At 47.4% G+C, this 27,789-nt stretch overlaps 1 protein-coding gene across 1 annotated transcript; it reads right to left on the reverse strand.

Moving 5' to 3' along the window:
• Window positions 1-1,654: 1,654 nt before the first annotated feature.
• LOC140190182 (protein lev-9-like) lies at window positions 1,655-25,894 on the reverse strand. Its single transcript, XM_072246695.1, has 5 exons — window positions 25,769-25,894; window positions 9,975-10,127; window positions 7,424-7,615; window positions 3,487-3,598; window positions 1,655-1,787 (listed from the first exon to the last, which is right to left on the reverse strand). Exons 1-5 carry the CDS (start codon window positions 25,842-25,844, stop codon window positions 1,655-1,657), a joined length of 666 nt encoding a protein of 221 aa, XP_072102796.1. The 5' UTR covers window positions 25,845-25,894.
• Window positions 25,895-27,789: the final 1,895 nt, after the last annotated feature.

A 27,789-nucleotide genomic window follows, 5' to 3' on the forward strand; every position in this document is an offset into this window, starting at 1 on the left:
GCCAGAGGTCAGTGAGTGTCAGGGAGCAGGAGTGAGTGCCATTGCTATTACAAAGGAAAAAGTGCCAGGCAACTCAAAGGTTTGAAGGTGGCTAGGTGACTTGGACCAGAAGGACTACAACCCAGGGTCCTGAAAGAGTTTGCTGAAGAGATAGTGGATGCACTGGTCATGATCTTTCAAGAATCACTTGATTCTGGCATGGTTCCAGAGGACTGGAAAACTGTAAATGTCACCACCCTTTAAGAAGAGAGGAAGGCAAAAGAAAGGAAATTATAGGCCAGTTAGCCTAACCTTGGTGCTTGGGAAAGTGTTGGAGTCTATTATTAAGGATGAGGTTTTAAATACTTGGAGACTAATGATAAAATAAGTTGAAGTCAGCATGGTTTCTGTAAAGGGAAATCTTGCCTAACAGATCTGTTAGTTCTTTGAGGAAGTAGCAAGCAGGGAGGACAAAGGAGAGGCAATGGATATCACTAACTTGGATTTTCAGAGGTCGTTTGATAAGGTGCCTCCCATGTGGCTGCTTAACAAGATAAAGTCCTCTGGCATCACAGGAAAGATACTGGCATGGATAGAGCAATGGCTGATGGGCAGGAGGCAATAAGTGTGAGTAAAAGGGGCCAATCCTGGTTGGCTTTCAGTGAGTAGTGGTGCTCCTCAGGGGTCAGTATTGGGACCGCTACTTTTCACATTGCTTGTTAATGATTTGGATAATGGAATTGATGACTTTGTGGCAAAGTTTGTAGATGATATGAAGATAGGTGGAGGGGTAGGTAGTGCTGAGGAAGCAATGTGATTGCAGCAGGACTTCGACAAATTGGAAGAATGAGCAAAAAAGTGGCAGATGGAATACAGTGTTGGGAAATGTATGATAAGGCATTTTGGTAAAAGGAACAATAGTGCAGACTATTATCTAAATGGGGAGAAGGTGCAAACATCAGAGGTGCAGAGAGACTTAGGAGTCCTCGTGCAAGACTTTCAGAAGGTTCAGTTACAGGCTGAGTCTGTGGTAAAGAAGGCAAATCTAATGTTGGTGTTTATTACAAGGGAAATAGAATATAAAAACAAGGAGATAATGCTAAGCCTTTATAAGACACCAGTCAGGCTGCACTTGGAGTATTGTCATCAGTTTTGGGCCCCATATCTCAGAAAGGATGTGTTGTCATTGGAGAGAGTCTAGAGGAGGTTCATGAGGATGATTCCGGGAATGAAGGGTTAATTTATGAGGAGCCTTTGGGCCTGTACTCAATGGAGTTTAGAAGAATGCATGGGGATCCCATTGAAACCTGGCGAATGTTGAAAGAACTTGATGGGGTGGATGAGGAGGGGATGTTTCCTATGGTGGGGTATCCAGAACGTGATGACACAGACTTAAAATTGAGGGTCGACCTTTTAGAATGGAAGTAAGGAGGAATTTTTTTAGCCAAAGAGTGGTGAATCTGTGGAATGCTCTGCCACAGACTGTGATGGAGGCCAAGTCTGCATGTATGTTTAAAGCAGGAGTTCATAGATTCCTGATTGGTCGAGGTATCGAAGAATATGGTGAGAGGACAGGTGTATGGGGTTGAATGGGTTCTGGGATTAGTGACGATGAAATGACAGAATGGACTTGATGGGCCGAATGGCCTAATTCTGCTCTTATGTCTTTAATCATTTAGCACTGGGCGCAGCTCCTGTTTCCATATTCCTGGGTCAGACCCACTCTGAGAACACCTTGCCCGTTCCCTATATCTGTATCCCTGGCACAGCCACACCGGAGACACCGTGTGCATTTCTCGTCTGTTTCCCTGGATCAGACCAACACCGGGAACAGCATGCATAGTTCCTGTCCCTTTATCCCTGGGTCAGACCCACAATGAGAACACTGTGCACAGTTCCCATCTCTGTTTACCTGGCTTAGATCCACACCATGAGTGCTAAGAACAGATCCCATCTCTGTATCCATGTGGCAGACTCACACTGGGAGCACTGTGCACAGTTCCTGTCTACGTATCCCCTGGTCGGACCCACGCTGGGAACACTGTGTACAGTTCCCACCTCCATATCGCTGTGTCTGACCCACACCGGGAGTACCATGCACAATTCACCTCCCAATCTCTGTAACCCCTACACACCCGCCTCCTGTTCAAACCCCTCCCTCACCCCCTCCCTATCTCTGTAACCCCTACACTCCCCCTCCTGTTCAAACCCCTCCCTCACCCCCTCCCTATCTCTGTAACCGCTGCACTCCCCCCTCCTGTTCAAACCCCTCCCTCATCCCCTCCCTATCTCTGTAACCCCTACACTCCCCCTCCTGTTCAAACCCCTCCCTCACCCCCTCCCTATCTCTGTAACCGCTGCACTCCCCCCTCCTGTTCAAACCCCTCCCTCATCCCCTCCCTATCTCTGTAACCCCGACACTCCCCCCTCCTGTTCAAACCGCTCCCTCACCCCCTCCCTATCTCTGTAACCCCTACACTCCCCCTCCTGTTCAAACCCCTCCCTCACCCCCTCCCCATCTCTGTAACCCCTACACTCCCCCCTCCTGTTCAAACCCCTCCCTCACCCCCTCCCTATCTCTGTAACCCCTACACTCCCCCTCCTGTTCAAACCCCTCCCTCACCCCCTCCCTATCTCTGTAACCCCTACACTCCCCCTCCTGTTCAAACCCCTCCCTCGGCCTCACCTTATCTCTGTAAAATAAATCACCCCCACTTCCCTTTTCTCCCTGGTTGAGGACATAGAAACCATCCTCACTGCAAAAGTTCATTTCTGGTCCTTCAAGGACAAACCTATTGGCAGAAGAGAGTACCAAACGTACCAAGGAGAGTTCCCTCCTCACCATCCCAACACACTTTCTTGGGGAAAAGCTCCTGCCACATTGTCCCACCACACACACCCAGGGTCAGACAGAGTAACGATCCCTCCACACCGTCCCACCAGACACTCCTGGGATGAAGCTCCCTCCACACCATTCCATCATACACTCCTGGAGTGATGCTCCCTCCACACCAGCTCACAACAAGCTCCCTCCACTCTGTCCGACCAGACCCCCAGGGTGAATCTCACTCCACACTGTTCCATCACACACTCCCGGGGTCAGACACGGAGTGAAGCTCCCTCCACACTGTCCCATCACACACTCCCGGGGTCAGACACGGAGTGAAGCTCCCTCCACACCGTCCCATCACACACTCCCAGGGTCAGACACAGAGTGAATCTCCCTCCACACCGTCCCATCACACACTCCCGGGGTCAGACACAGAGTGAATCTCCCCCTACACCGTCCCATCACACAGTCCCTGGGACAGACACAGAGTGAAACTCCCTCCACACCGTCCCATCGCACACTCCCTGGGACAGACACAGAGTGAAACTCCCTCCACACCGTCCCATCGCACACTCCCTGGGACAGACACAGAGAGGAGCTCCCTCCACACCCGTCCCATTAGATAATTCCAGGTTCTGACACAGACTGAAGTACCCCAATACATTGCCAGAACCTACCCAGGGTTGCACTTGTACTTGATGGAGCTGCCCGAACTGTGATCCAGGACTTGGTAAACTCCGTGCGGAAGTGCCGGGGGGAGCCCATAGAATGGTTTTGGACTTTTCCGAGCTGCAGACAAATGGCGAAATGGTCTGATGTCTGTGTAACTCCCTGGCGATGAGCTCTTAACGTTCTTGCCTTGTTCTCCTGGCCCTCCACCAAGACCGTGCCTGCTCATCTGGTATAGAGCACCAAAGAACACCACAACTCCAGCCCTGCATCCTTGAACTGTGTGAGACAGTGGGGAACTGTAGAGGTACTTGCAGAGATATCTGAATGTAGGACGTAGACAGTACAGCCCACGATTTTGTGCCAAACTTATAACCTACTCCAAGATCAATCTAATCCTTCCTTCCTCCATAACCTTCCATTTTTCTATCATCCATGTATCTATCAAAGAGTATCTTAAATGTCCCTAATGTATCTGCCTCTACCACCACCCTTGGGTGTACGTTCCAAGCACACAAAACCTGCTTCTACCAGCACCCTTGGGTGTATGTTCCACACACACAAAACCTGCCTCTGATGTCTCTCTGTATTTCCTTCAATCACTTTAAAATTATGTCCCCTTGTATTAGCCATTACTGCCCTGGTAGAAAGTTCCTGGCTGTCCAGTCAATCTATGCCTCTTATCGTCTTGCACACCCCTATCATGTCACCCCTCATCTTCCTTATGCTCCAGATAGAAACTACCAAGTTTGCTCAAGCTTTCCTCCTAAGACATGATTCCTAAACAAGGCAGCAGCCTCTCTAAAGCTTTCTCATCTTTCCTATGAGATGACCAGGACTGAATGCTATACTCCAAGTAACGCACACAAAATGTTGGAGGAACTCAGCCGGCCAGGGAGCATCTGTGGGGAAAAAAGTACAGCTGACATTTCAGGTGAGGGCCTTCCTCAGGACTGGAGGGAAAAAAAGACAAGTGGTTAGAGTTAGAAGGTGGAGGGAGGGGAAGAAGAAACACAAGGTGATAGGTGAAACTTGGAGGGATGAGGGGTGAAGTAAAGAGCTGGGAAGTTGATTGGTGAAAGAGATACAGGGCTGGAGAAGGGAGAATCTGATAGGAGAGGACAGAGGCCATGGAAAAGGGAAAAGAGGGAGGAGAACCAGAGAGTGGTGATGGACTGGTAAGTAGATAAGGTGAGATAGGGAAAGGGGGATAGGGAATGGTGAAGGAGGGGGGTCATTACTGGAAGTTTGAGAAGTCAATGTTCATGCCACCAGGTTTGAAGCTACCCAGTCAGAATATAAGGTATTACTCCTCCAACCCGAGTTTGGTTTCACTGCGGCAGTAGAGGAGGCCATGGATAGACATATCAATTAACCAATTTCCCCTGGGATCAATAAAATATGACTATGACTATGACTATATCAGAATGGGAATGGGAAGTGGAATTAAAACGGGTGGGCACAGAGAGATCCCACTTTTTCTGGTGGACGGAGCATAGGTGCTCGGCGAAGCCCTCTCCCAATCTATATCAGGGCTCACCAGGAGCACCAGATATAGAAGATGACCCCAACAGACTCCCAGGTGAAGTGCTGCCTCACCTGGAAGGACTATTTGGGGCAATGAATGGTAGTGAGCGAGGAGGTGTAGGGGCAGGCATAACACTTATTCTGCTCGCCAGGAGGGAGATCAACGGAGAGGGACAAATGGACAAGAGAGTCACTTAGGGAACGACCCCTACAGAAAGCAGGAAGTGTCAGGGAGGGAAAGATGTGCTTGGTGGTGGGATCCCATCAGAGAAGGCAGAAGTTACAGAGAATTATGTGCTGGACACGGAGGCTGATGGGGTGGTAGGTGAGGACAAGAGGAACCCTATCCTGGTGGGGTGGTAGGAGGATGTGGTCAGGGCAGACAAGTGCGAAATGGAAGAGATGCGTATGAGGCAGCATTAATGGTGGAGGAAGGGAACCCCTTTCTTTGAAGAAGGAGGACATGTCTTTCGTTCTAGAATGAAAAGCCTCATCCTGAGAGCAGATGCAGCAGAGATGGAGGAATTGAGAAAAGGGGATGGTGTTTTTACAAGTAACAGGGTGGGAAGAGGTATCGTCCAGGTAGCTGTGAGAATCAGTGGGTTTACAATAGATATTAGTAGATAAGCTGTCTGCAGAGATAGAGACAGAAAGGTCAAGGAAGGGGAAGGAGGAGTTGGAAATGGACCAGGTAAACTTGAGGGCAGGATGGAAGTTGGAGGCAAAGTTGATGGAGTTGAAGACCAGATAAATTTGAGGGCATTCTCATCCCCTTTTCCCTCTCTCACCATATCTCCTTACCTGCCCACAACCTCCCTCTGGTGCTCCTCCCCCTTTTCTTTCTTCCACGGCCTTCTGTCCTCTCCTATCAGATTCCCCCTTCCCCAGCCCTGTTTCTCTTTCACCAATCGACTTCCCAGCTCTTTACTTCACCACTCCCCACCTCCTGGTTTTACCCATCACCTTGTGTTTCTTCCTCCCCTCCCCACACCAAACTCTGACTGCTCATCTTTTTTTCTCTCCAGTCCTACTTCAGGGTCTCACCCATAATGTCTTTTGCATAGACCTGCTGAGTTCCTCTGGCATTTTGTGTTTGTTTGCATGGATTTCCAGTCACTGCAGATTTTCTCTTGTCTGTGAGTGGCAATACTCCAAGTGTGGTCTAACCAGAGTTTTTTAGAGCTACAACATCAGCTCATGGTTCTTAAACTCAGTATCCCGAGTAAAGAAGGCCCACACACCATATGCCTTCCTAACCATACACCTGTACTAAGTTCTACAGATATGATCGAGTGATTGAAGAAGATTTTAAAAAGACGTTGCCCAGAATGGATGGATTTAGTTGAATGAATAGATTTAAGATCATTAGACATAAGACATAGGAGCAGAATTAGGCCATTCAGCCCATTGTGTCTGCTCTGTCATTCCAGTGTGGCTGATTTATTATCCCACTCAACCCCAATCTCCTGATGTCTTCCCATAATGTTTGGAGCCATAGAACTATAGAACCATAGAACATTACAGCACAGAAACAGGCCTTTTGGCCCTTCTTGGCTATGCCGAACCATTTTTCTGCCTAGTCCCACTGACCTGTACCTGGACCATATCCCTCCATACACCTCTCATCCATGTACCTGTCCAAGTTTTTCTTAAATGTTAAAAGTGAGCCCACATGTACCACTTCATCTGGCAGCTCATTCCACACTCCCACCACTCTCTGTGTGAAACCCCCCACCCCCCCAATGTTCCCTTTAAACTTTTCCCCCCTCACCATTAACCCATGTCCTCTGGTTTCTTTTTCTCCCCTAGCCTCAGTGGAAAAAGCCTGCTTGCATTCACTCTATCTATACCCATCATAATTTTATATACCTCTATCAAATCTCCCCTCATTACTGACTAATCATAAACATTTCAACCTGTGCCTTAAATATGCTCAATGACTTGGCCTCCACGGTTGTCTGTGGCAATGAATTTTACAGATTCACCACTCTCTGGCTAAGAAAATTCCTCCTCATCTCTGTTCTAAATGGATATCCCTCAGTTCTGAGGCTGTGCCCCCTGGCTCTAGACTTCCCCAATATAGGAAACATCCTTGCCATGTATATTCTATCCGTACCTTTCAATGTTCGATAGGTTTCAATAAGCACCCCCCACCATTCTTCTAAACTGCAGCAAGAATAGGTACAGAGCCATCAAACACTCCTCATCCATTAACCCTTTCATTCCTGTTACCATACTCATAAACATAAATTTAGTTGAGTGAAGGTGTTTAGTTGAACGAGCAGATTTAGTGTCAGGCACCAACAGTTCAGGCCGAAGGGACTGTTCTGTGTTCTATCACTCCATATCTTGACCCCAGTAACTTTATCCTGCCTCTGGAGTCTGTCCCACACATTTCCCGATGTTCCCTTCACTCACCCTGGCATTCCGGCATAGACCCACTCCACCTCCGGTCTCCCTGGCAACGGTGCCGAGAGACGGCCGGGCCTGCTTGGGTGACGAAGCCTGGCAGGCACGACACCTCCAGCCAGTGATTAAACCGGGGGCGGCCTCCCCCAAGGAGTCTGACCGCGGCATTGTCCACAGAAACAGGCCAGGGGCAGGACCGACCTGAGGGGGGGGGGGAGAGAGAGAGAGAGAAAGAGATAGAGATGGAGTGAAGGAGGAGGGAGGAGACAGAGGAGAGAAAGGAGAGAGAGACAGATAGAGAGAATAGGGGAGAGAGAGAGAAAGAGAGGACAGAGAGAGGAAATAGAGGTGAGAGAAAGAGATACAGGGAGAAAGATTGAGAGAGTGAGTGAGAGAGACAGAGAGGGGAGAGTAAGGAGATGGGAGAGTGAGAGACAGAGAGAGGCAGTCACAGAGAGAGAGAGACAGAGGTACAGAGACAGAGTGAGAGAGGAGAGAGAAACAGAGAGAGAGGAGAGACAGAGAGGGACAGAAAGGAGAGAGAGAAAAGAGACAGAGAGAAAAAGAGATAGGAGAGAGAGAGAGGGAGAGACAGAGAGGGACAGAGAAAGAGAAAGAGAGAGGAGAGAGACAGAAACAAAGAGACAGAAAGGAGAGAGAGAAAGAGATAGGAGAGAGAGAGAGAGGAAGAGAGGGAAGAAAGAGTATGAAGTAAATTAATTAGTAATTTGATTTATTATAGTCACAAATAAAGAGATACAGTGAAAAACTTGTCTTGCATACAGATCAGATCATTACACAATACATTGAGATAGAACAGAGGAAAACAATAATAGAATGCAGAATAAGGTGTTAAAGGCAGACAATGAGATGTCAGGACAACGAGGAGGTAGAGGTCAGGAGCCTGTCTTATCGTACTGGGGGACCGTTCAATAGTCTGATAACAGCGGGGTAGAAGCTGTCCTCGAGCCTGGTGGGACGTGCTCTCAGGCCTTTCTATCTTCTGCCCGACGGGGGTGGGGGGGGGAGAGAGAATGTCCGGTGTGGGTGGGGTATTTGATCACACTGTTTTACTGAGACAGTGGGAAGTGTAGACAGAGTCCATGGAGGGGAGGCTGGTTTCCGTGATGTGCTGAGCTGTGTCCACAACTCTCTGCCGTTTCCTGCGGTCCCGGGCGGAGCAGTTGCCGTGCCGAGCTGTGATGCATCCGGATCAGATTCTTTCTGTGGCACATCGGTGAAAATTGGTGAGGGTCGACGGGGACACGCTGAATTTCTTTACCCTTCTGAGGACATAGAGGCGTTGGTGTGACATCTACGTGGTTGGACCAGGACAGGTGATGCCCACATTCAGAAACATGTAGCTCTCAATCCCCTCGAGCTGAGATCTATCGATGTTGTCCAAGTCATCTTTACCCGGGCGGCACAGGGGCTCACTCAGCACACACCTCACTTGAGGTTTACGGATGGGGGATAGGTTTTGGGGAATGAAGAGGGCGTTTATCCACCGCAGGGGTTCCGGCCTCTGTCCTCCTTTTGTCAGCCACATACACTGTATCTGATGGCTACACTGGTTCAGCGTGGAGCCCAGTTGGGGGTTTCGGAGAGGGTAATGTCGGGGGGTGACAGCTGCATTCTCCCTCTGGTTGGATGTCACTGTCACCTGGCTCTGTTGTGCATTGTGGCACTTGAGGAGAGGGAGCCAAAAACTAGAGAAACTATCCAAGCAAAGTGAAGAAATTTAGATTGATTGGGCATCGTGAACTCTCCCCCCACCCTTCTCCACCCCTCTCTCTGTCTCTCATACTTTCTCTTCCCCCACTCCTGCCCCCTCTCTCCCTCTACCCGACCTGTCTCCCATTCTCCCACCACTCTCTCTCCCCCGCATTTCTCTCACCTCGCTCCTAGTCATTCCCGCATTCTCCTCCTTTACCCGATCTGTCTCCCACTTTCTCCCCACTTTTCCTCTCCCCCACCTTTCTTTCATCTCTGTCACTCATGCCTTCTTTCTACCTGCTCTGTCTCCCCGTCTCTCTCACACTCTAACCCCCCTCCCCATTTCTCTCACCCACTCTCCCCTCCTCATGCCCGCACTCCCCATCTTAACCCAGTTATGTCTCTCACTCTACCTCCTCTCTTCTCCCCTATCTTGACCCTCTCTCCCTCCTCCCTCTCACCCCTCTCTCCCCTACTTTTCTCTCACCTCGCTCTCCCCCCTCTCTCCCACTCATGCCCACACTCTCCCTCTTTAGCTGTTCTCCCTCTTTCTCTCCCTCTTGCCCTCTTTACCTGCTCTCTCTCCCACTCTCTCTCACTTATGCCTTCTCTACCTGCACTGTCTATCATTCTCTCTTCCCCTTTCTTTCACCCCTCTCTTCCCCATTCCCTTTGCCTCCTTTACCTGCTCTCTTCCCCCATTCTCTCCCCCTCTCGACCGGCATTGCCTCCCCATTCTCTCTGCCTCTCTCTTTCACCAGCACTGCCGCAACACACGTTGATCTCCCCTGAAGGAGGGGAGGAATGGAGAGGGAAAGTAGAGGGGGAAGAGGTTCACACGTACCCTTCCGGACACAGCTAAGGCCACAGGCTCCATCACAGTGACATTGACGTCTCCGACAGTCCTGGTCTCGCAGACAGCCTCTTGAGCACACTTGTCCACTAATGGAGACCTCCGATAAATTCCGTGCAGGACACATCTCGTTCAATACACGCCCTGGGCAGACAGGGTGGTTCAGACACATGGTAAACTTCCCTCCACCCTGTCCCATCACAGATTCCTGGGGTCATTCACAGAGTAAACCTCACTCCACACCATCCCATCACACTCTCCCGGGGTCAGACACAGAGTGAAGCTCTCTCCACACCATCCCATCACACACTCCCGGGGTCAGACACAGAGTGAAGCTCTCTCCACACCATCCCATCACACACGCCCTGGGCAGACAGGGTGGTTCAGACACATGGTAAACTTCCCTCCACCCTGTCCCATCACAGATTCCTGGGGTCATTCACAGAGTAAACCTCACTCCACACCGTCCCATCACACACTCCCGGGGTCAGATACAGAGTGAAGCTCCCTCCTCACCGTCCCATCACACACTCCCAGGGTCAGACACAGAGTGAAACTCCCTCCACACCGTCCCATCACACACTCCCAGGGTCAGACACAGAGTGAAGCTCTCTCCACACCATCCCATCACACACGCCCTGGGCAGACAGGGTGGTTCAGACACATGGTAAACTTCCCTCCACCCTGTCCCATCACAGATTCCTGGGGTCATTCACAGAGTAAACCTCACTCCACACCATCCCATCACACTCTCCCAGGGTCAGACACAGAGTGAATCTCCCTCCACACCGTCCCATCACACACTCCCGGGGTCAGACACAGAGTGAAACTCCCTCCACACCATCCCATCACACACTCCCGGGGTCAGACACAGAGTGAAGCTCCCTCCACACTGTCCCATCACACACTCCCAGGGTCAGACACAGAGTGAAGCTCCCTCCAAACCGTCCCATCACACACTCCCGGGGTCAGACACAGAGTGAAACTCCCTTCACACCATCCTTTCATGCACTCCTGAGGTCAGACACAGAGTGAAGCTCCCTCCACACCATCTCATTACACACTCCTGTGTTCTAAAAGGTCACCCCTCAATTTTGAGGCTGTGTCCTCTAGTTCTGGATACTCCCACCACAGGAAACATCCTCTCTACATCTACCCTATCTCGTCCTTTCAACATTTATTAGGTTTGAATGAGATCCCCACACATTCTTCTAAATTCCAGCAAGTACAGGCCCAAAGCTGCCAAATGCTTCTCACGTGTTAACCCCTTCATTCCTGGAATCATACTCATGACAGAGTGATCAGCAGCACTGGGGCTCCACAGGGGACTGTCTTGTCTCCCTTTCTCTTCACCATTTACACCTCGGACTTCAACTACTGCACAGAGTCTTGTCATCTTCAGAAGTTTTCGGGTGACTCTGCCATAGTTGGATGCATCAGCAAGGGAGATGAGGTTGAGTACAGGGCTACTGCAGGAAACTTTGTCACATGGTGTGAGTAGAATTATCTGCAGCTTAATGTGAAAAAGACTAAGGAGCTGGTGGTAGACCTGAGGAGAGCTAAGGTACCGGTGACCCCTGTTTCCATCCAGGGGGTCAGTGTGGACATGGTGGAGGATTACAAATACCTGGGGATACAAATTGACAATAAACTGGACTGGTCAAAGAACACTGAGGCTGTCTACAAGAAGGCTCAGAGCCGTCTCTATTTCCTGAGGAGACTGAGGTCCTTTAACATCTGCCGGATGATGCTGAGGATGTTCTACGAGTCTGTGGTGGCCAGTGCTATCATGTTTGCTGTTGTGTGCTGGGGCAGCAGGCTGAGGGTAGCAGACACCAACAGAATCAACAAACTCATTCGTAAGGCCAGTGATGTTGTGGGGATGGAACTGGACTCTCTGACGGTGGTGCCTGAAAAGAGGATGTTGTCCAAGTTGCATGCCATCTTGGACAATGTCTCCCATCCACTACATAATGTACTGGGTGGGCACAGGAGTACATTCAGCCATCCGAGATGCAGCACAGAGCGTCATAGGAAGTCATTCCTGCCTGTGGTCATCAAACTTTACAACTCCTCCCTTGGGGGGGGGGGGGTCAGACACCCTGAGCCGATAGGCTGGTCCTGGACATTTCATAATTTACTGGCATAATTTACATATTACTATTTAACTATTTATGGTTCTATTACTATTCCTATTTATTATTTATGGTGCAACTGTAACGAAAACCAATTTCCCCCTGGGATCAATAAAGTATGACTATGACTATGACTATGAACCTCCTCTGCTCTCTCTCCAATGACAACACATCCTTTCTGAGATATGGAGCCCAAAACTGTTGACAATACTCCCAGTGTGGCCTGACTAGTGTCTCATAAAGCTTCAGCATTATCTCCTTGTTTTTATATTCTATTCCCCTTGAAATAAATGCCAACATTAAATTTGTCTTCTTTATCACAGAGACCTGTAAATTAACATTCTGGAAGTGTTACATGAAGTCCCTCTGCATCTCTGATGTTTGAATTCTCTCCCCACTTAGATAATAGTCCGTATTATAGTTCCTTTTACCAAAATGCATTATCATACATTTTCCAACACTATATTCCATCTGCCACTTTTTTGCCCATTCTTCCAATTTGTCTAAGTCCCGCTGCAATCGCATTGCTTCCTCAGCACGACCTACCCCTTCTTAACATCAGCAAACTTTTCCACAAAGCCATTAATTCCATTATGCAAATCATTGCAAATCCAAATGAACTCCTCACTGACGATCAACACTGGCGCACCTCAGGGGTGTGTGCTTAGCCCACTGCTCTACTCTCTCCATGCACATGACTGTGTGGCTAGGCATAGCTCAAATACCATCTATAAACTTGCTGACCATACAACCATTGTTGGTAGAATCTCAGGTGGTGAGAGGGCATACAGGAGTGAGACATGCCAACTAGTAGATTGGTGTCGCAGCAACAACCTGGCACTCAATGTCAGTAAGACGAAAGAGCTGATTGTGGACTTCAGGAAGGGTAAGATGAAGGGACACATACCAATCCTCATAGAGGGATCAGAAGTGGAGAGAGTGAGCAGTTTCAAGTTTCTGGGTGTCAAGATCTCTGAGGACCTAACCTGGTCCCAACATATTGATGCAGTTATAAAGAAGGCAAGACAGCGACTATACTTCATTAGGAGTTTGAAGAGATTTGGTATGTCAACAAATACACTCAAGCTGCAGAGGGTTGTAAATCTAGTCAGCTCCATCTTGGGCACTAGCCTACAAAGTACCCAGGACATCTTCAGGGAGCAGTGTCTCAGAAAGGCAGCGTCCATTATTAAGGACCTCCAGCACCCAGGGCAGCCCTTTTCTCACTGTTACCATCAGGTAGGAGGTACAGAAGCCTGAAGACACACAGTCAGTGATTCAGGAACAGCTTCTTCCCCTCTGCCATCCGAATCCTAAATGGACATTGACCCGTGAATACCTCACTTTAATAATATATATTATCTCTGTTTTTCGTATGATTTTTAATCTATTCAATATACGTATTTTGTCATTGATTTATTTATTTAATTATTTTTTCCCTTCTTCTTCTTCTTCTTCTTCTATATTATGTATTGCATTGAACTGTGGCTGCTAAGTTAACAAATTTCACATCACATGCTGTTGATGACAAACCTGATTTTGGTTTTGATTCATTGACAAACAATGTGATAAGCGTCAGTCCCTGAGGGTGGAATAAAAGTTCCCTTTTATTTCCACTCACTGCTTCTTGCTGATCAGCCATTGCCCTATCCGTGCCAGTATCTTTCCTGTGACGCCACAAGATTTTATCTTGTTAAACAGCCTCATGTCTGGCACCTTATCAAATGCCTTCTGAAAATCCACGTAAATGACATCCACTGCCTCTCCTTTGTCCGCCCTGCTTGTTACTTCCTCGAAGAACTCTAACAGATTTGTCAGGCAAGGTTTCCCTTTACAGAAACCATGCTGACTTTGACTTATTTTATCATTAGTCTCCAAGTACCCCAAAACCTCATGCTTAATAATAGACTCCAACACTTCCCCAGCCACTGGGGTTCAGCTAACTGGCCTATAATTTCCTTTCTTTTACCTTCCTCCCTTCTTAAAGAGTGGAGTGACATTTGCAATCTTCCAGTCTTCCGAGACTGTGCCAGAATCAAGTGATTCTTGAAAGATCATGATCAATGAATCTGTTATCTCTTCAGCAACCTCTCTCAGGACTCTGAGATGTAGTCCATCTGGTCCAGGTGACTTATTCACCTTCAGGCCTTTGAGTTGGCCTCACACTTTTTCCTTTGTAAAGCAAAGGCACTCACTCCTGCTCCCTGACACTCACGGACCTCTGGCACACTGCTAGTGTCTTCCATAGTGAAGACAGATGCAAAGTACCCATTAAGTTCATCTGCCATTTCTTTGTCCCCATCACTACCTCACCAGCATCATTTTCCAGTGGTCCAATATCAACCCTCACTGCCCTTTTACGCTTTATATGACTAAAAATACTTTTGGTGTCCTGCTTTATACTACTGGCCAGTCTGCCCTCATATTTTATCCTTTCCCTTCTTCCAGTGTTTTTGGTTGCCTTTTGTTGGATTTTTAAAGCTTCCAGTCATCCAACTTCCCACTTGGGTTTGCTACCTTAATGCCCTTTCCTTGGTCTTTATGCAGTCCTTAACTTCCTTTGTCAGCCGCAGTTACCTACCCTTGCCATTTGAGAACTTCTTCCTCTGTGGGACATATCCACCCTGCACCTTGTGAACTTTTCCCAGAAACTTCAGTCATCTCTGCTCTGCCACACCAGTATCTCCCTCCAATTCGCCTGGGCAAGCTCCTCTCTCATGCCTCTGTAATTCCCTTTATTCCATTGTGATATTGATACATGTGAGTTATGCTTCTCTCTCTCGTACTGCAGTATGAATTCAGTCATATGATGATCACTGCCTCCTAAGGGTTTCCTTATGTTAAGCTCCCTAATAAGATCTGAGTTATTACACAACACCCAGTCTAAGATAACCTTTCCCCAAGTAGGCTTAAGCACAAGCTGCTCTAAAAAGCCATCTTGTAAGTAGTGAACAAGTTCCCTCTCTTGCAATTCGACACTAACCTGATTTTCCCAATCCCCTTGCATGTTGAAATCCCCTATTACAACTGTGACTTTACCCTTATTACAAGCTTTTCCATCTCCCTTTGCAATCTCAACCCCACATCTTGCCTACTATTTGGAGGCCTATATATGATTCCCATAATTTTTTCTTTTACCCTGGCAATTTCTTAACTTCACCCACAAAGATTCAACATCCTCAAACCCTGTGTCACCTCTTTCTCAAGATGCAATTCCATCTCTTCTCAACAGAGCCATCACTCAGACACAGAGTGAAGCTCCCTCTGTACTGTCCCATCACACACTCCCGGGGTCAGACACAGAGTGAAACTCCCTCCATACCGTCCCATCACACACGCCCGGAGTCAGACACGGAGTGAATCTCCCTCCACATTGTACCATCACACACTCCCGGGGTCAGACAGAGTGAAGCTCCCTCCACACCATCCCATCACACACACCCGGAGTTAGACACAGAGTGAAGCTCCCTCCACACCATCCCATCACACACTTCCGGGGTCAGACAGAGTGAAGCACCCTCCACACTGTCCCATCACACGCTCCCGGGATCAGACACAGAGTGAATCTCCCTCCACACTGTCCCATCACACTCTCTCGGGGTCAGACACAGAGTGAAGCTCCCTCCACAACATCCCATCACACACCCCCGGGGTCAGAAACAGACTGAAGCTCTCTTTGAATTGTCCCATCACACACTCCCAAGGCAGTGACTGCACATGAAAGAACCTTGCACATACAAGCACAAATACACATATGCAAATCCCATTGCCTGGATGTACATACAGAACCATGTATATACAAGTATCAGTATCACGTTACAGAGGCACGAGAGAGGAGATGGCCAGAATTGTTTGTAAAAGAACACTGGCAGGGATGATGGCTATTTATGGAAATTCTGGAAGCAATTCAAAAGGCAGTGGATACGTACATCCCAAAGTGGAAGGCATTTCTAAAGGAAAGATGACACAACCATGGCTAACAAGAGTAGTCAAAGCCAAAGAGAGAGCATACAATTAAGCAAAAATTAGTGGAAAGTTAGAGGATTGGGAAGCTTTTAAATACCAACAAAAGGCAACTAAAAAAGTCATTGAGAAAGTAAAGATGGAATATGAAAATAAGCTAACCAATAATATTAAACAGGACATCAAAAGTGTGAAAGAGAAGCAAGAGAAGATATCGGACTGCTGGAAAATGATGCTGGAGAGGTATTAATGGAGGACAACAAAATAATGGATGAATGAATAAGTAACTTACATCAGTCTTCACTGTAGCAGTGTGTTGTCGGGGGTATGAAATGTGTGAAGTTACCATTACTAGGGTGAAGGTTCTTGGGAAGCTGAAAGGTCCGAAGGTAACACACAAAATGCTGGAGGAACTCAGTAGGCCAGGCAGCATCTATGGAAAAGAGTACAGTCAAAATTTCTGGCTGAGACGTCGACTGTACTCTTTTCCGTAGATGCTGCCCGGTCTGTTGAGTTCATCCAGCACTTTGTGTGTGTTGCTTGGATTTCCAGAACCTGCAGATTTTCTCTTGTTTGTGAGGTCTGAAGGTAGATGATTCACCGGGACCAGATGGAGTACACCTCAGAGTTCTGAAAGAAGTGGCCGAAGAGATCATGGAGGCATTAGTAATGATCTTTCAAGCATCACGAGATTCTGGAAGTCTGGAAAATTGCAAATGTCACTCCACTCTTCAAGAAGGGAGCGAGGCAGAAGAAAGGAAACTGTAGGCAGTTAGTCTGACCTCAGCAGCTGGGAAGATGTTGGAGTCGATTGTTAAGGATGTGGCTTTGGGTTACTTGGAGGCACATGATAAAATAGGTCGTAGCAGCACGGTTTCCATAAGGGGAAATCTTGCCTGACAAATCTGTGAGAAGTATTTCAATAAATAACAAGCAGAATAGACAAAGGTGAATCAGTGGATGTTGGGTACTTGGATTTTCAGAAGGCCTCTGACAAGTTTCCACACATGAAGCTGCTTAAGAAGCTTTGAGGCCGAGGTATTACAAGAAAGATTCTAGCATGGATAAAGCAGTGGCTGATTGGCAGGAGGCAAAGAGTGGGAATAAAGGGAACCTTTTCTGGTTGATGTTCCACAAGGGTCAGTGTTGGGACTGATTCATTTTGCATTATACGTCAATGATTTGGATGATTGAATTAATAGCTTTGATGCAAAATTTGCAGATGATACAAAGATAGGTAGAGGGGCATGTATTTTTGAGAAAATAGAGAGGCTACAGGAGGACAGTCAGATTAGGAGATTGGTCAAAGAAGTGGCAAATAGACTACAGTGTCGGGAAGTGTATGGTCATGCTCTTTCGTGAAAGAAATGAAAGGGTTGACTATTTTGTAAATGGAGAGAAAGTACAAAAATCTGAGGTACAAGGGGACTTGGGAGTCTTTGTTTAGGTTCCTTAAAGGTTAATTTGCAGGTTGAGTCTGTGGTGAGGAACCAAATATGATGCTAGCATTTGTTTCAAGAGGACAAGAGTATAAAAGCAAGGATGTAATGTTGAGACTTTGTTAAGGACTGGTGAAGCCTCACTTGGAATATTGTGAGTAGTTTTGGGTTCCTTATCTTAGAAAGGGTGTGCTGAAACTGGAGAGGGTTCAAAGGAGATTCACAAAAGTGATTCCAGGATTAAATGGCTTGTCATATGAAGAGTGTTTGCTCTGGGGCCGTACTCACTGCAGTTCAGAAGAATGAGGGGGGATCTCATTGAAACCTATCGAATGGTGAAAGGCCTTGATAGAGTGGATGTGGAGAGGATGTTTCCTAAGGTGGGGGAGTCTAAGACCAGAGGACACAGCCTCAGAATAGAGGGGCATCCTTTTAGAATGGAGGTGAGGAGGAAATTCTTTCGCCAGGAATGGTGAATCTGTGAAATTCTTAGTCACAGACAGCTGTGCAAGCCAAGTCTTTCTGTATTTTTAAGGCAAAGGTTGATAGATTCTTGATTAGTCAGTGTATGAAGGGGTACGCTCATACACTGGGGGAGACAGGAGATTGGAGCCTAGAGGAAAGTTTGGATCAGTCATGATGAAATGGCAGAGGAGGCCAAATGGCCTAATTCTGCTCCTATATATTATGGTCTTATAGTCTCATTTCTTCTCTCTCTCACACACACAGACACTCATATACTCTCCCTCCCTCTCTCGCACAGACTTTCACACTAACTCTCTCACACACTTTCCCTCTCTCTCTCACACAGACACTCACACTAACTCTTTCACACACACCACACACAGTTCCTCACTCTCCAACACACACAGACTCCCCACTCCCTTACACGCACAATCACACACCTTTCTTCTTTCACACACTCTCTCACTCACACACAAACACTGAAACCAGTTCCGCACTCTCTAACACAGACACTCACACACACTCTCACTCTCACATACTTTCACTCTCTCTCACACACAGACTGTATTCAGGGATTCATCTTTGAATTTGGATGAGTCTGTTGCAGTTATTACCAAGTTCATTAAAACCTGTGTGGATGAGTGTGTGCCTACAAAGACTTACTGTACATTCCCAAACCAAAAGCCATGGATGAACCAGGAGGTACGTCGTCTGCTGAAGGCTAGATCTGTGGCATTCAAGTCTGGCGACCCAGGCCTGTACCAGAAAACCAGGTATGATTTGTGGAGGGCTATTTCAAGGGCGAAGAGACAATTTCGAACGAGGTTGGAGGTGATATCAGATGCACGGCAACTCTGGCAGGGTCTGCAAGACATCACTTCCTACAAAGCAAAACCCAATAGCATGAATGGCAGCGATGCTTCACTACCAGATGAACTCAACGCCTTCTATGCCCACTTTGAAAGAGAGAATACAACTACAGCTGTGAAGATCCCTGCTGCACCTGATGACCCTGTGATCTCTGTCTCAGAGGCCGATGTTAGACTGTCTTTAAAGAGAGTGAACCCTCGCAAGGCAGAAGGTCCCGATGGAGAACCTGGTAAGGCTCTGAAAACCTGGACCAACCAACTAGCGAGAATATTCAAGGACATTTTCAATCTCTCACTGCTACGGGCGGAAGTTCCCATTTGCTTCAAAAAGGCCACAATCATACCAGTGCCTAGGAAGAATAATGTGGGCTGCCTTAATGACTATCACCCAGTAGCACTCACATCGACAATGATGAAATGCTTTGAGAGGTCGGTCATGACCAGACTGAACTCCTGTCTCAGCAAGGACCTGGACCCATTGCAGTTTGCCTCTCACCACAATAGGTCAATGGCGGATGCAATCTCAATGGCTCTCCACACGGCTTTAGACCACCTGGACAACAGAAACACCTACGTCAGGATGCTGTTCATTGACTATAGCTCAGCCTTTAATATCATCATTCCTACAATTCTGATTGAAAGGTTGCAGAACCCGGGCCTGTGTACCTCCCTCTGCAATTGGATCCTCGACTTCCTAACCGGAAGACCACAATGTGTGCAGATTGGTGATAACATATCCTCCTCGCCGACAATCAACACTGACGCACCTCAGGGGTGTGTGCTTAGCCCACTGCTCTACTCTCTATATACACATGACTGTGCAGCTAGGCATAGCTCAAATGCCATCTATAAATTTGCTGATGATACAACCATTGTCGGTAGAATTTCAGGTGGTGACGAGAGGGCGTACAGGAGTGAGATATGCCAACTAGTGGAGTGTTGCCACAGCAACAACCTGGCACTCAACGTCAGTAAGGTGAAAGATGTGGACTTCAGGAAGGGTAAGGTGAAGGAACACATACCAATCCTCATAGACGGATCAGAAGTGGAGAGAGTGAGCAGATTCAAGTTCCTGGGTGTCAAGATCTCTGAGGATCTAACCTGGTCCCAACATAGCGATGTAGTCATAAAGAAGGCAAGACAGTTTATTAGACTTTACTAGGAGTTTAAAGAGATTTGGTATGTCAGCAAATACACTCAAAACTTCTATAGTTGTACTGCGGAGAGCATTCTGACAGGCTACATCACTGTCTGGTATGGAGGGGCTGCTGCACAGGACCGATAGAAGCTGCAGAAGGTTGTAAATCCAGTCAGCTTCATCTCGGGCACTATCCTACAAAGTACCCAGGACATCTTTGGGGAGCGGTGTCTCAGAAAGGCAGCGTCCATTATTAAAGACCTCCAGCACCCAGGGCAGCCCTTTTCTCACTGTTACCATCAGGTAGGAGGTGCAGAAGCCTGAAGGCACACTCTCTGCAATTCAGGAACAGCTTCTTCCCCTCTGCCACCTGATTCCTAAATGGACATTGAAGCTTTGGACACTACCTCACTTTTTTTAATATACAGCATTTCTGTTTTTGCACATTTAAAAAAAATCTATTCAATATACGTAATTAATTTACTTGTTTATTTGTTATGTTTTATTTTATTTATTATTATAATTTTTTTCTCTCTCTGCTAGATTATGTATTGCATTAAATTGCTGCTGCTAAGTTAACAAATTTCACATCACATGCTGATGATAATAAACCTGATTCTGATTGTGAACACTCACACACATTTCTGCTCTGTCTCTTGACACAAACATTCTCTCTCTCCCTTTTTCTCTCGCACACACTCTTCCACTCTCTCAAACACACAGACACACACACACTCCCTCTCTCTTACAGAGACAGACACCCAAACTTTTCCTCTCTCTCACACACACAACTTCCCTCTCTCTCTCCCACACAGACCGACACATCCTCTCCCTCTCACACACACACAGACACTCACATTGTGCCCTTCTCCCTTACACACACACACACTCACTCACTGTCCCACACACACACACACACATTCACACTCCCCCTCTCCCTCTCACACAATCTCCCTCTCTCTCACAGACACACACATGCTTCCCCTCCTTCACACACACACACACACACACACACACTCACACACATTTTCTCTCTCAAACACACACACTCACGCACTCTCCCTCTCACACACACACTCACTCTCTGTTTCAGACTTCGTCTCTCTCTCTCACACACACACACAATCCCTATCTCAGACTTTCTGTCTCACACAGACACACACTCTATCTCAGACTCTCTCTCACTCACACTCAGTCTCACAAACTCCCTATCTCAGATTTTCCCTCACACTCACACACACACCCCACACTCTCTATCTCAGACGTTCTGTGTTTCACACCCTCACAAACACACACCACACAATCTTGATCTCAGACTTTCTCTCACACTCACACAAACACACACATACACACACACACACACACACACACACACACACACACACACACACACACACACACACCACCACCAGGCTCTTGATCAAAATAGGATAACTGCACTCACCTGCCCATCCATTGAAATGTTCCCTCAACCAATGATCTCACTTTAAGAACTCCTTGTCTCATTTTCTCAAATTCTTGTTATTTGTAGCTATTTATTTATATTTGCATTTGCACAGTTTGTTGTCTTCAGCACTCCAGTTGTTCTTTCACTGATCCTGTTATAGTTATTACTCTATAGATTTGCTGAGTATGCCCACCGCAAAATAACTCTCAGGGTTATAAGTGGTGACGTGTATGTTCTTTGATAATAAAATTTACCTAAACATAGAAAACCTGCAGCACAATACAGACCCTTCGGCCCACAAAGCTGTGTGGAACATGTGCTTACCTTAGAAATTACCGAGGGTTACCCGTAGCCCTCTATTTTCCTAACCTTCATGTACCTGTCCAGGAGTCTCTTAAAAGACCCTATCGTATCCACCTCCACCATCGTTGCCGGCAGCCCATTCCACGCACTCACCACTCTCTGCGTAAAAAAATTTACCCCCGACATCTCCTCTGTACCTACTTCCATGTTGTGTACATCCCTCCCTCTGCCATCCCGATGTCGGCGTGTAACATCATTTACACCGTCATAGCCAGATTACAAACCCAGCACCCGACTGCCCTCATTACCATCTCGGGTGACTTCAACCAGGTTACCATGGCTAGAACACTGCCCAACTTCACGCAGTATGTGAGCTGTACAACCAGAGGGGAGAGGACTCTGGATTTGATGTATGCTAACGTGATGTATGCTAACGTTAAGGATGCATACAGCTCCTCTCCCCTCCCCCCACTGGGAAGGTCAGATCACAACCTGGTGCATCTAAAACCCTGCTATGTGCCTTTGGTGAAGAGTGAACCTGCAACCTCGAGGACAGTGAGAAAATGGTCGGAGGAGGCTTATGAGGCACTCCAGGGTTGTTTTGAGGTGACAGACTGGCAGGCACTCTGTGAGCCACATGGGGAGGATATTGATGGGCTCACAGAGTGCATCACTGATTACATCAACTTCTGTGTGGACTGCAATGTTCCAACAAGAACTGTCCTTTGTTATTCAAATAACAAGCCCTGGGTGACAAAGGACATTAAGGACATCCTGAATGCTAAAAAGAGGGCGTTTGGAGATGGAAATAGGGAGGAGCTGAGGGCAATACAGAGAGACCTGAAAGCTGGGATCAGGGAGGCTAAAGACAGGTACAGGAAGAAGCTTGAGTGGAAACTCCAGCAGAACAACATGAGAGAGGTCTGGAGGGGGATGAGGACCATCACTGGGTTCCGGCAAACTAGCAACAGAGGAGCTGAAGGCAGTGTGGACAGGGCGAATGAACTTAAGCAGTTCTTTAACAGATTTGACATTGTGGCCCCTGCCCATCCCCCATATGAGTCATCTGTTGTCGGCCCCCAACCAACACATATTCCACTCTCCCCTCCTACCCCTCCTCACAGTCCCCCATCCTGCTCTCATGACCATACCCCTCCCCCACACAAAACCACCACGGTGGGCTTCACAGCTGAACAGGTGAGAAGACAGCTGAAATGTCTCAACCCAAGCAAGGCTGCAGGACCGGATGGTGTCAGTACCAGGGTGCTCAAAGCCTGTGCCCCTCAGCTATGTGGAGTACTTCGCCATGTATTCAACCTGAGCCTGAGGCTCCAGAGGGTTCCTGTGCTGTGGAAGATGTCCTGCCTCGTCCCTGTGCCGAAAACGCTGCGCCCCAGCAGCCTCAATGACTACAGACCTCCCACATCATGAAGACCCTGGAGAGACTTGTTCTGGAGCTGCTCCAGCCTATGGTCAGGCCACACTTAGATCCCCTCCAGTTCGCCTACCAGCCCTGACTAGGAGTTGAGGATGCCATCGTCTACCCGCTGAACCATGTCTATGCCCACCTGGACAAGCCAGTGAGCACTGTGAGGGTCATGTTTTTTGACTTCTCCAGTGCGTTCAACACCATCCGCCCTGCTCTGCTGAGGGAGAAACTGACAGCGATGCAGGTGGATGCTTTCCTGGTGTCATGGATTCTTGATTACCTGACTGGCAGACCACAGTACGTGTGCTTGCAACACTGTGTGTCCGACAGAGTGATCAGCAGCACTGGGGCTCCACAGGGGACTGTCTTGTCTCCCTTTCTCTTCACCATTTACACCTTGGACTTCAACTACTGCACAGAGTCTTGTCATCTTCAGAAGTTTTCGGGTGACTCTGCCATAGTTGGATGCATCAGCAAGGGAGATGAGGTTGAGTACAGGGCTACGGTAGGAAACTTTGTCACATGGTGCGAGCAGAATTACCTGCAGCTTAATGTTAAAAAGACTAAGGAGCTGGTGGTAGACCTGAGGAGAGCTAAGGTACCGGTGACCCCTGTTTCCATCCAGGGGGTCAGTGTGGACATGCTGGAGGATTACAAATACCTGGGGATACGAATTGACAATAAACTGGACTGGTCTAAGAACACTGAGGCTGTCTACAAGAAGGGTCAGAGCCGTCTCTATTTCCTGAGGAGACCGAGGTCCTTTAACATCTGCCGGACAATGCTGAGGATGTTCTACGAGTCTGTGGTGGCCAGTGCTATCATGTTTGCTGTTGTGTGCTGGGGCAGCAGGCTGAGGGTAGCAGACACCAACAGAATCAACAACCTCATTCGTAAGGCCAGTGATGTTGTGGGGATGGAACTGGACTCTCTGACGGTGGTGTCTGAAAAGAGGATGCTGTCCAAGTTGCATGCCATCTTGGACAATGTCTCCCATCCACTACATAATGTACTGGTTGGGCACAGGAGTACTTTCAGCCAGAGACTCATTCCACCGAGATGCAACACAGAGCATCACAGGAAGTCATTCCTGCCTGTGGCCATCAAACTTTACAACTCCTCCCTTGGAGGGTCAGACACCCTGAGCCAATAGGCTGGTCCTGGACTTATTTCCTGGCATAATTTACATATTATTATTTAACTATTTATTACTATTTTTCTATTACTATTTATTATTTCCATGACTATTACTATTTACTGTTTACTAATAGTAGTATTACTATTACTATTTCTATTACTCTTTATTATTTATGGTGCAACTGTAACGAAAACCGATTTCCGCCGGGATCAATAAAGTATGACTATGACTATGAATATGACTAATTAAAACTGTGCCCTCTCATGTTAGCCATTTCAGCCCTGGGAAAAAGCCCCTGACTATCCACACGATCAATGCCTCTCATCATCTTATACACCCCTATCAGGTCACCTCTCATCCTCCGTCGCTCCAAGGAGAAAAGGCCGAGTTCACTCAACCTATTCTCACAAGGAATGCTCCCCAATCCAGGCAACATCCTTGCACCCTTTCTATAGTTTCCATCTGTCTGAGCATATCTGTTCTCTATCACTTGCCTATCCTCCCCCCCGCACCGTCCTCAAGCTTTCTCTATTTGTGAGCCGACTGCCCCTTCCTCCGTCTCTTCAGTTCCGTTCCCACCCCCCAGTGATTCTAGTTTAAGCTCTCCCCAATACCCTTAGCAAACCTCCCTGCCAGGATATTGGTCCCCCTCGCATTCAAGTGCAACCCATCCTTTTTGTACAGGTCACTCCTGCTCCAAGAGGTCCCAATGATCCAGAAATCTGAATCCCTGCCCCCTGCACCAATCCCTCAGCCACACATTTATCCTCAACCTCACTCTATTCCTATACTCACTGTCACGTGGCACAGGCAGTAATCCCGAGATGACTACCTTTGAGGTCCTACTTCTCAACCTCTTTCCTAACTCCCTGTAGTCTGTTTTCAGGACCTCTTCCCTTTTCCTGCCTATGTCGTTGGTACCAATATGTACCACGACCTCTGGCTGTTCACCTTCCCACTGAGGGATATCGTGGACACGATCAGAAACATCCTGACCCTGGCACCAGGGAGGCAAACTACCATCTGTGTTTCTTTCCTGCGTCCACAGAATCGCCTGTCTGACCCCCCCTAACTATAGAGTCCCCTCTCACTGCTGCCTTCTTCCTTTCCCTACCCTTCCGAGCCACGGGGCCAGACTCTGTGCCAGAGACACGGCCACTGTTACTTCCCCCAGGTAGGCCGGCCTTCCCAACCATACTTGGAGTGAACTTTGAACATTCTCCCTCCCGCAGACTTTCAGTCTCTCTTTCTCTCTTGCACACTTTCTCTCTCAGACTTTCTCACACAGAAACACACACCACACTCTCTCTATCTCAGACTCTCTCTCACACTCACACACTCCCTCCCGCAGACTTTCCCTCCCTCTCTCTCACACACAGTCTCTCTCTCTCTTTCACACTAAAACACACCCTTCTTCTCTCTCTTACCACACACCATCTGCCTCCCCCTGCCCCCTCACCGTTTGATCTCCTTCCTTCCGCCGCTGCGTGCAGGTACAAGAGACAGAGCAGTAAACGCAGGCACGCAAATCCCATGTCGGATCCTCTGCTCTTTCACAGTAGATGAACAGTGACTTGAGTCCAAGGGTAACTGTAGCCATCAGATCACTGACCCAGCTCGCAGCTCGAGAGAGAAGGGGTTGGGTGGGGTGGAGAGTGATAAGAGAGTGGACAGGGAGATACAGAGAGAGTGTTAGAGTGAGAGAGAGAGATACAGAGAGAGTGGAGAGAGAGATACAGAGAGAGTTGATAGAGTGCGAGAGGGAGTGAGAGAGAGAGGGAGTGAGAGAGAGTGAGAGAGTGAGAGAGAGAGTGGTAAGAGAGTGGAGAGAGAGATACAGAGAGAGTTGATAGAGTGTGAGAGGGAGAGTGATAGAGGGAGTGAGACAGAGAGAGTGAGAGTGTATGAGAGAGAGAGATACAGAGAGAGTGATAGAGTGTGAGGGAGAGTGATAGAGTGAGTGAGACAGAGAGATTGAGAGTAAGAGAGAGTGAGAGAGATAGAGAGTTTGAGAGAGAGAGAGTGTGTGAGAGAGAGAGAGAGAGAGAGAGAGAGAGAGAGAGAGAGAGAGCAAGAGATATCACTCAGGCACCAGGGTTTGGGCACAAAGTGAAGGAGGAACAAGAGTCTGTACGGTGTCAGGGTACTGTACTGCACAACAGACCATTTGGCCTAACTCATTTATGCTTTCCTGACCTGGTCCCATCTGCGCAGTTGGTCCGTAACGCTCTAAACCTTTCCTATCTGTGTTCCCGTCCAAATGTCTTTTAAATGTTGTTACTGTGCCCAGTCCATCTCCTCACCACTGAGCACGGCTACAGGAAGTACTGTCACAGCAAAGCAGCATCCATTATCTAGGACCCCCATTATCCAGGACACGCTCGCTTCACTTTACTGCCAGTAGGCGTCTCCGGACCCACACTACCAGGTTCAGGAACAGTTATTACCCCTCAACCATCAGGCTCTTGAAGCAGAGGGGATAACATCACTCAACTTCACTTGCCCCATCACTGAACTGTTCGCACAAACTTGGGACTCACTTTGAAGGACTCGTCACTCATGTTCTCAATATTTATTGATTTTTTATTCACGATTGTTGTCCTTTTAAAATTTTTTTCTCAGCTCAGCCTGCTAAAACCTGAGGTATGAGCATAGACAAGCATAGTCATTTCTCAATTGCTAGGAACTTTCAGACTATTCCAGTAGTGTTTGGATCATTGTCCCAACAGTAATATTTACAACTGGTGTCATCCCAAAGGCACTACACAATAGCATAAAACAATTAGAGCTACACAGCTATATCTATGTAAACCTCCAGAATGCCACAATACTAAACAATTTCCTCTTTTAATTCAGCATATTTCCATTGTTCCATTGTTTTCACTTATTTTCTGTAAGTTATGTGTGTTTGGAGTGACTATATATATTAAATAAGTTATTCTTGCTTGTTTATCCTGTAATATTATAGGCAGATGGTTATTATCGATCGCTCTGTCTGTAATAATATAATTCGCAGGACTGACTCTAAAACTGAATCAGGCTTGTATTTATTGTAAGGTATGGTGTCTTTTATGAGTTTGTATTTTAAAGCAAGAGTTTGGTGAATGATGTTTGCCAGTTGATTGTGCCTGTGTAAGTAATCAGATTGAGTTAAACTGCTACAGGATCCTGTAATGACTTGGATTGTTTCTGGTTTCTCTTGGCATTTTCTACATCTATCCTCTTGGATTTGTTAGTCTTTTATTATGTACTTCTGATCATTTTTTTAAGTTAACTGCCTGGTTCTGTATTGCCACGAGGAACCCATGTTTCAGTCTCTGTTATTATTATTAGTTTCTTTTATTTGTGTGTTTGCATAGTTTGTTGTGTTTTGCAGACTGGTCACCTGTCCATCCTGTTGGGTGGTCTTTCACTGATTCTATTGTGTTTCTTGTATTTATTATGAATGCTTGCAAGAAAATGAATCTCAGGGTTTGTATA

Source organism: Mobula birostris, chromosome 29 (assembly GCF_030028105.1).
Source record: "Mobula birostris isolate sMobBir1 chromosome 29, sMobBir1.hap1, whole genome shotgun sequence".
NCBI classification, from domain to species: Eukaryota; Metazoa; Chordata; class Chondrichthyes; order Myliobatiformes; family Myliobatidae; genus Mobula; species Mobula birostris.